This window comes from Protopterus annectens, chromosome 15.part0 (assembly GCF_019279795.1).
Source record: "Protopterus annectens isolate FY-2018-M chromosome 15.part0, PAN1.0, whole genome shotgun sequence".
Classification (NCBI taxonomy): Eukaryota; Metazoa; Chordata; order Ceratodontiformes; family Protopteridae; genus Protopterus; species Protopterus annectens.
Genome location: NC_056749.1, coordinates 31,151,141 through 31,161,429, shown reverse-complemented (window position 1 = coordinate 31,161,429; position 10,289 = coordinate 31,151,141). Strand labels below are relative to the sequence as shown.

General features: G+C 39.2%; 1 protein-coding gene across 1 annotated transcript in view; it reads right to left on the bottom strand.

Annotated features, from left to right (window-relative positions):
* Positions 1 to 1,496: 1,496 nt before the first annotated feature.
* The window catches only part of ALKBH7 (alkB homolog 7), a 270,184-nt gene continuing 261,391 nt past the window's right edge, over positions 1,497 to 10,289 (bottom strand). The window contains exon 4 of the mRNA XM_044057081.1: positions 1,497 to 4,443. Coding sequence (XP_043913016.1) covers positions 4,302 to 4,443 — 142 coding nt within the window. The 3' untranslated portion in view covers positions 1,497 to 4,301. The remainder of the gene's footprint in view (positions 4,444 to 10,289) is intronic.

Here is a 10,289-nt window from a genome sequence, read left to right as displayed (position 1 = left end):
TTATGTACTCTAATTTAGTCTCTTGCTACCAGACATTATTCAACCATCTGGAATAAGGCTTCCTTTCAGTCAATATGGCCAAAGAATGCCCTTCAGTCCATGTAAACACTGCAGTTAGACTATGATCACGATTAAACTAAGTACAGAATTTTTTTGCAGTCAAGGTGTATCATCTTTGCCTATTGATTTTACATTACTGCACTTTTAATAAAACTGCATCTCTCCTCTTCCACATAGCAGAAGAAAATCACTAAAACAGATGTACTCCTCAAAACCAACCCAATGCAAAAAAAAAAGGCAATACTGAGACACTAAGCTGTTCTAGTGACTGTTGTGAAATATTAACAAATGTTATAGCAAATACTACAACTTCTACACTGTTATAAGAAACTTGAAAGAAAAAGCTTACTTCAGGTAAAATGAACAGAAAATTGAGAGCAAATGAAGTCTCCAGTCCTCAAGCTATCAGGAATGACTGTTTTGCCATAGACATCAAAACTAAGGAAATAAATACAGTTGTCTAGACTCAGATTCTCTTCTTCTGACAAAGTTAAAATTGCCACACATGAAAACAAGGCACAAAATGCTTCAAAAACAAATCCAAAGTGACTGAAAAAATGTTGTTTTTTACACTCCTAAGAGGTGCTTGGGATCACAGCCCCTAAAAAGACACTATGATCAAAACATAATTATTATGGGTCATTCCACAGAAAATGTGCAATGTATTAGGTCAAAGGAAATGTGATAATCACAAGTGGAATATACTGAAACTTTAAGAATATTATACCCAGAAAAATGGCAAGCACTGAAAGGATGTACAGCTCACTTAATGTTATGTACAAAGTACTGAAGGAAAAGCATGGAGTTGTGCACAACCATGCAGCAAACCATTTATAACAATGGATATTTATGGACTTTATAAATTATTTATTTATTTGTGAGCATTTTTTTTTCTGGATGTTTCCTGCAACAATTGTAACTTATTTCCTTTCAGACACTACTGCAATATTCAGTATGCAAGAGGTTTCAAATGTCTGTGTGTCTAAAAGATAAAAATAAAATGTAAAACTGTCTTTGCTGATGCTTTTGCCATTGATGCTAACAATAATCTGAATGTGTAATGGAAACCGCAGTCCGCAATGCAATGACATGTAACAAATTATTTCCTTGAGCTCCCCTGATGCTTCTCGGGGAAAGTATTATGGCAGACACAGTAATGCATTAATACAGATGTACTGCGCTGCTTTACCTAGAATCTTGAGGGGGTACTCATTTACTTTTTTTGTCTGCTACCAATTACTCTTAACAGATCAGGAAAACGCAAAATACACACACACACAGCAATGCAAATATCAAAATTATTACATACAAATGTGCAAAGAACAGCAAAAAAGAAAGTTTACTGGTTAAACGGTCACTAAACACAAATACTGGCAAAGTTATCATAAGCCACAAAATGCTGATGACATAAAATAATCTGCAGAGGAAGGAGGTGATGGATTTCTATACAAGACCGTCTGATTTATTGATAAGGTTACACAAATTCAAGTAAACTAAAATTACAAATAGAGATAGCTGCTAACAAAAATCTTGTCTTATGAAACACCATAATTCCCTATCCAAAAAAGTTTCACATTTCACATCTCTATTAATTGCAACACTTTCTTGAAATAGATATGAGTTCCTTCTGCAGGCAACAGATGATTTAAGTAAAATTTGCCCTGTGTTTTTCCTTTTCAAAACAGAAAAATGTACATTCTGTCAGGGAAGAACTATGCTTATTATGGTATGACACTGATTAATGTTCCCTCCCACAGCAAGGTATCTTCTGTAATCTTGAACATGGCTTTGAAAAACCAGTCTGAGCAACTGGACTCCAATTCTGTGTTTGGTACACAAAGCAGCAGTACAAACTGTGCCCATGCATTTTTGTTACCTTAAACAACTGCCATGTTAACTCCCCACACAGAACGTACATCATTTGTCCTTTCTTCTTCACATTTGCTTAGCAGACAGCAGGGCTGTTCATTATAACAATGAAAAGTACTGTTAAATCATGACAGTTCAGAACTTAAGACTGTGAAATATCTATCAGTATTTAACGAGAGTCAAATGAGACTCAAAACAGAAATCCTTTCCAGAAATGTGAAAATCCACAACACATTGGTTTGCCATGTTTCCACTGTAGTGACTAAGTTTCAGAACAATTTTAGGCTATTTCAGAGTAACCATAGCACTGAAAGTTACTGCTTAAGAAGAGCTCTAAACAGCCTTTGGATGGCTCCTTCCTTCAGCACAAGTGATGCTACTGACCTCATGTCCATTCCTGATATCGACTGGTTGAAGGCAGTACCAAATAAGAGGAGGTACTAACACCACTGGCTTGGCTCTCTCCTATAGGACATGTGGTCCTACTGACCCAATGTCCATTCCCAACATGGGCTAGGACTGAATAAGAAGTGGCACTGATGGCTCTTTCCTTCAGCACAAGTGATCCTACTGACCAAATGTTCTTTCCTGGGTTGGGCTGGCTGGGGCAGCACCAAATAAGAAGTGGTACTAACATCTCTGGCAAGGCTCTCGCTTACAGGACAGGTGTTCTTACTGACCTAATGCCCTTTTCTAGGGAGGAGAGGTGGTATTACTATATATGAAATGGTACTAACAGATCTGGCTAGGTTCTCTTCTACAGTACATGTGTTCCTACTGACCCAATGTCCTTTTCTAGAGGGGTGGGGTGGTACTGCATATGACACAGTACTACTATCTCTTGGTCATCACTCTCTCCTTTAGCATGTCATACAAGGGACCCACAGGATCCAAAGCAGGATTAGGCAAAAACTAGCAATTGTTTTCTAACTGAATTGCAAAGCGAGTGTGCCAGCTCTTTCAGTCACACTGAGATGATAACCAAGGCCTTCTAACTGCATTTATGATCATATCTACAAAAGATGCAGTGAGACGAGGCAGACAAGTCAGCCATGACATGCAAACAGGTCCATAAGCCACATCTCCAGCCACAAGGCTGTCCAAGCGCGACTTCACATTTTTGAGTTTGGGTAGGGGGTGAACACCCCCCCCCCCCCCCACCAAACCCTACCATGGCTGCTGTGTAATCTGTAGAAGTACCTACATGACAGCGAGCAAGCGAATCTGGATATTTCCCTGTTAGGACTCTAAAACAAACAACATGGAGGACAGGGCACAAACCAATTTATTTAAAAAGACTGCTGCAAAATATTTCAAAGACATGCGTCTGGAGCATTTTTCCCCAGGCCTCTGCTGAAAACAGGCTCCGCCCTAGTCGGCCTTTCCCAGTCAACAAATGTTAAATAAAAGTGTGCTTTTTCCTCCACTGTAAATATGAATGCAATGACATAAAAAAAGTAAATCTGCAAAATGTTACATGTCTATATTCCCACATTTATATACCCGTAAACTGCATCACTCACTACTGTTAACATTTCAAGTTACCATTTTGTAGTCCTGTACTGAATGCTTAACAGTACTTTTTCGCCATTGCTTTGCCTAGTGAGTACAGCAGAAATAATTTTCAACACACTGCTTTTTCTGCAACAGCTCTAAAGTGATCACCATCTTTCCTTTTACTTTATCTGTTCTAATTTAAAAATCATGAATCAGGATGGCAGTAATCACATTATGATACTAACCCACTGCTGAAGTTCTAGCCTAAGCATACACACTGAAGAAAAACCTAATCCATGAAACAGACAGTTAAGTAACATGAACACAGCACTGCTACAACACCATAACTTACAGTCAGCTCATTAGCTTGTGTGTCCTGCACATGGAAAAGGTCCTTAGAAGGCAGATTAGCCCAGAAGCTACAGTGAGACACATGCACCATTGCTGTTTTTGAGATCAGCGCTGCTTTGTTACTCGAATGGCAATGCTTCTGCTTACCACAGTAAATTCCAAGTTCTGTGCTAGGGGAGTAATTTCACAGTAATAATGCTCTCCCTTACACGTACCGTGCACACTGTACTCACACACCTTTAGCTTGTACAGACAGGAACGTGCAGTTGAAGCCCATCAATGTGTTTCCACTAGCATTCTTTTTCCACTCCACATCTGCTCAGATACGGAGATTAATGGTAAAATGCTTTAATAATTCATGCACTAAATACCCGTCGCAGCCGGGGGTTCAACCTGTAACTTTGTGATGGTGCTCTACCCTCAAGATCACACTACACTCTGTCTGAGGAAGGAGATGCAGTCATCATGATTAAAGAAAATGATTGTAAGCATACACATTTCATGTACAATTATATAAGTCAATTTCAGCCTAGGTTCTGCTTCTCAGAAACAGGAAGATTCCGACATATTACAGAAATCCTGCGATCTCGAGGCACCTTTTCTCCCTTAAAAAAAGAGTCTTCGTCCTTTAGGATTGCATGGGTGAATTCATAACGGGCTCTCCCTCTGTATGGAAGAAAAAAGTGCATCTTGTTAGAGGATATCAAATGTTAACTATTGAACCACTCGTGAAATTACAAAACTAATGTGGGAATGGAAGGCAGCACCTAACTGTCTTAGTGTGAACAAAGTAACCTGCTAGAAACTTCAGATTCCACAATCCATCTTTACAGAGGATTCCCTGTCCTGCTGTACTTTTAACAAATGATACAGTCATTTCCTACTGTGTTTCTATTAGCAAAAGATCTAGTCACACTAATGTAACCCTGATAGCAAGAGACAGTCAACAATACTCTACTTTTACGAATGATGAATGCACTCTAACAACCAAAAAAAAAAAAAATACAGTTAATGTGCTTCTAGTGACAACAGAAGCTATGATCCTACAGCCAGAGACAAAAGCAATGCTTTCGATTTGGTTCATAGGTAAATACAAAGCAAATCAGTCTGTAGACAATTACAAACCTAGCCAATATCCAGACACTGATCAAAGGTTAGAATTAAAGCCTAAAAGTGATACGGTAAAGTGAACGATCCAAGTGCACTGTCCTAAAGGTGATGAGGTTTAGCGAATAATCTTTTAAATGTACCATCCTAAAAGTGATAAGGTTGAGTGAACAATCTAAGTGTACAGTCCTAAAGGTGATAAGGTATAGTGAACATGTGTATGGTCCTAAAGGGGATAGGGTATATTGAACACAACTATCAACAGTGCTGTAACACTAAGATGTACATTACATCAAGGAGCAGAGACAGGTGATGCATATTTACTGCACTGAAATTCCACATCTCTAGTAAAAAAGTACATGTAAAAGGAAAAAAGAGTTCATTGTTCCCCTCTACTCGACACTTATTAGACCCATTATAGAGTACAACACCCCTGTTGGAATGTACCTCACAAGACATCTGCAGCAGCTAGAAAGGCCACAGGAGTACCTCACAAAGAGGATTACTGGCCTAAAACAAATGCCCTACACTGACCGCCTCAAAAAACTCCAGCTTTACTCCGTAGCATATCGCCTACTCCGAGGTGATCTCTGCCTAACATATAAAGCTATGTTAAACCCAAAGCTGTTGGACATGCTACACCTAAAGAAATACCAATCCCTCCATGCTACACGTTCTAGGGACCTAAACCTTGTCACCACAATAAACAGGACATGCTGGAGGGATAGATTCCTGCCCCAGAGACTTCCCATACTCTGGAACAGGCTACCCATCTATGTCAAGCAAAGTTCTTCATTAGCACTCGTCAAGAAAAATCTTGATGAGTGGATGAGAAATAGGAAAAACACCCCGGGGATCACTTCTGTCTCTCTGCTCGACAGTGGCACAGGAAAATAACTTTCTTGGGTGGCGTAAGCCAAGGAACCTTGCTGGCTACGCTTACGTAGGCCCTTGGGCCGATAGCCTAGTACCTACTTATGAACCTATGTGGTACACAGCTAAAGATAACCAAAGCATGTGGTTATCTGCTAAACTCAAAAGTACCTCACCTCAATGGAATTCAGGAAGAATGCATTAGAAGGGCAATGTAAAGCCACACATTTATATGAGTCTGTGTAAAACAAGTTTTTTTTTAAGAAATTCTGAAAGATGATGCACACCGACAGAACAGAATGAAACGGTGCACAGCTGGTGGTACTTGACATAGGTTATAAATGACTGACCAGGCTACTATTCCATTAAATAAGAAAGGTGTAGACCACGAAGTAATCATCTCTCCTAGTTCTATTGTCTTTACCTATGATTTTACAAAACTCAACATGTGCCTTACACATAAAAGTTACACTACTACCACCACAAAAAAGGTTATCTTTTTCAGTATTTAACTACAATTAACATAAACAATAGAAGAGAGGCACTTATAACTTAAGAGAACACTGTATTCTTCCCATGAATATCATGGAGAGGCACACCTGAAGTTAAAATAGAACACTGCATGCCTCCAATAAAGGCCACAAAATCACGGGGTACCATACCTGATGCTAAAACACAGCACTGCATACCTCTGATGAACACCATGGATTATGGGGTGCCACACAGCTGAAGTTAAAACACAGCATCGCATTCTTCCCAGGAGCATCATGGAGCGCCACATCTGAAGTTCAAACAGAGCACTGCACGCTTCCCTTGAAAACCATGCAGCATGGGATCTCACATTAAAACACAGCACTGCCAAGTTAAAACATAGCACTGCACACCTCCAATGAAGGCCATGGATCATGGGGTGTCACACCTAAAGTTAAAACACAGCACTGCATGCCTCCCATGAACACCATGGATCAGGGGTGCTACATCTGATGTTAAGTCACAACACTGGTGTTCATGGCAGGCATGCAGTGCTGTGTTTTAACTTCAGGTGTGGCACTTCATGATCCATGGCCTTCAATGGAGCCGTGCAGTGCTGTGTTTTAACTTCGGGTGTGGCACTCCATGATGATCCCATGAACACCAATAGTTCGAGCGGTATACTAACCACCGTGCACGGGACATGAGTATGGTGAAAACTATGTGTTTTTTTCAGTTTTAGGATTTACTTGTTCTTGAGCTATAGGCGTCACACCCCTAATTGTTCACTGTAGTCACTACTTTGTGTTTAATGCAAGTAACATATCTGAGATGTTCACTGAAGCAGCACAGTGCTTTGTATTAACCAATATGAACCACAGAGGTATAAGGACTGCACCTTTTGATGTCCTGTGATGGATATTCATAGGTTCATAGATTGGTACTAAGCTAAATGCCCTTGCGAACCATTTTAAGCCTAGCCAATTATCCCTTGTGAGACTCAAACCCTGCACCTTGTGTTTGTAAGGCATACACCTTAACCATTAGGCCACCCTGTTGTATCTTAACTACACAGATTGCATGCTGTGGTTCTTGGTGCTCACTAGAGGCACAGCTCTGTGTTATATAGAGGCCCATCAGTTCACAGTGTTCACTGGAGGTATGCACTGCTTTCAGCTACAGACACTGCACCCACTGAAGTTAAATGAAACACTTTCTACTGTTTGATAACTACACTTGCTGCACTCAGTGGTCTTCATTGGAGGCATGAAGTGCTTTCTTTTAACTTCAGGTGTGGCACTCCATGGTGTTCATGGTAGGGATGTGGCGCTGTATTTTAACTTCAGGTGTAGCATTCCATGATGTTCCTGGTAAGAATGTAGTGTGGTGTTTTTACTTCAGGTGTGTCATTCCTTGATCCATAGTTTTCGTGGGAGGCATGCAGTGCTGTGTTTAAAATTCAGATGCTGCACCCCATGATCCACAGCCTTCACTGGAGGCATGCAGTCCTGAACTTTAACTTCAGGTGTGGCACCCCATGACCTGTGCTGGACAAAGGCCCAACATCAGGGACAGATTTTAAATATTGTACAGAAAATTACTAGAACAACAGAGTTTGTATTAGCATGCTTGTCCTGAAGGATATGAAGTCTGAAACTCAAAGATATGTCATTATTTAGTGACGTAATTCCTCAATGATTTGCCAGCAAACCACAAATTGTGAGAAGGGGGGGGGGGATATCTGGATATTCTGCAAAATTTTGCAGAGTTTACTGGTATGGTGGTTAGTGTTTAGTACGTTATACAAAAGATGCCTTAATGAAACTGGCATACCAATGTGATTTTGTTTCACAAACAGTACGCCCTTTTCCCAAAATACAGTCCATGTCCCCCATATAACAAAGCAAGGTGACTTATTTTGTCTCTTTAATGACTCACAACATTAGCTCTCTGAATGTATTGTATCTTGACGTGAATTCTGAATTTTACATAAGTTACTAAACAGAATCTTCAGCTTTAAATGTTCGGTTAGAAAAAAAATGTAAATCTTATTATTTGACATTTTCAAGTAAAAATCTTCCAAACTATCATTTTTGTTTCCTGTACATAAATGGATATATCTCAAAAATGAGTTGAGATTTCTCGTAAAATCATCAGAGCATTTCAGATACAATTGTCTGTAAAATATGCTTAGACTGAGCTCTTAGCTTCACAGGTATGGAAGCTGCTACATCGCCAAGTTAACGGAAAAATATTACTTTTATACCAGAACATAAATGTCATTTTACATAGAAATGTTTATTTATCTGCTTTTGTTTACCAGGAATGTCGGGTCATGCAAAAGCTTTTCAGTGTAAGTCAGGGAAGAAAAGCTACATTATGCAAAAACGCAAACTATTTAGAAAAAGTAGAATTAATAGACAAAATATTCAAAAACCTTTCATTATTGTCTAAAAATGGGTAATTAAGGGATAAATAACATAAAAGATTAACACTAACAGAATTTAATTTTACACACAGAAAAAGTGGATGTAAACATTTCATGGAACTATGATACATATCCATTCTCAACCCCTTTGCCCATTTTGCACATGGGGTCGGGGCTATAATGCATAACAGCCACAGAATGAAATTTAGAAAGACAAAGGCGAATTTAGTAGAGAGATGAAAGTACGAAAAACTCTGACAGACAAAGGCAAGACAAGGAGATACTGATAACATTCGTAAGGAGAAACAAAAAAGAATAACTGCAAACAATTTAAGAAATATATAAAGTTAAAGAAGTAGGATAGAGAGAGAGATCTCTGGAATAAGAGGGGTCTACGGGTAGAAGTAACAAAGATTGCAAGCCTAATGGCAGATTCAGCTGGTCAGAGTAATATCTTACAAAGATGGTGGGCTAGAATGTTATGGAGTTAAGGTGAGGAATTTTGCTATAGGAGTTGGGATGGGAAGGGGAAGAAGCTTGTTACAACTTCCTGGAATGATAGAATATGAAGTCCAGTGGAGCAGTTGCAGGTCTTGAAACTGAGTAGAGTCAGTTTTAGTGTACATATAAACGTATGATGGTTTTCGAGTTGTCGGATCCTGTGGGGAAGGGCATTCCATATTTTAGGAACTAATGTAGAGTAGAGAGCAGACTCCTGTTAGTAAAACACTTCTGAGATGCAGACTAGATGAACAGTATTTGATCTTGGGAACTGTAGGATGTATACTGTGAGGATAGCAGTTATTCCTCAAATTGTGAAACCAAAACAGTTAAAAAACAGAAAAACGGCAGCAGTGGAACCACAGCAACACTCTTTTTATTGTAGATAGAGTAAGCGCTTTTGTCGGTGTACTCCACCGACTTCATCAGACAAATGACATAACATGTAGTTGCAGTTTAAATACTTTCAAACTGCCATATCAATTACACAATTAAAACCATTTTTTAAAAAATTAAAGAGCTATTCCCAGAAAACACATTGCAACAAAGAACGCCAACGTGGGAATAAAAACAACATTACTAGTGCTGTAACCTAGTTAAATATAAATGAGTTCTTTACATTAGCAGAACATTGCAAAGTCTATCATAAATAGAAACAGAAAAATACATGGTTAAAACCAGTCGACCAGTATGACAACAGTATTACCAAGTCAAAGTTTTTGTCCCTTCCCTGTATACCTATTTGTGTCCTAAAATTCTTCGTCCAAAAACTTAGATGCAAACCAACACCAAAACTATATATTTGGCGCTAATCCACTACGCTTATGTTTAAATGAAATAAGTTGGAAGTTCATAGGTGGCGTTAGAGCCCAAACCCACTGCTGCCGTTTTTCTGTTTTTTTTTTTTTTTTTTTTAACTGTATTGGTTTCACAATTTGAGGAGTCTGTTTTGGTCTGTTTTGATGGCAAGCAGTAGTCTAACAGTCGCAGGCGCTGTTTTCAGGAGAGAATAATACTCTGGATACTTCCGATACTGCCAAAGAGGCAAACGCCATGGGAAACCTAACCTTACTAGCCCAGGAGCTCATGAGGAAGGTTGATTCCCCGAGCCAACGGAATTTGAGTGGAAATA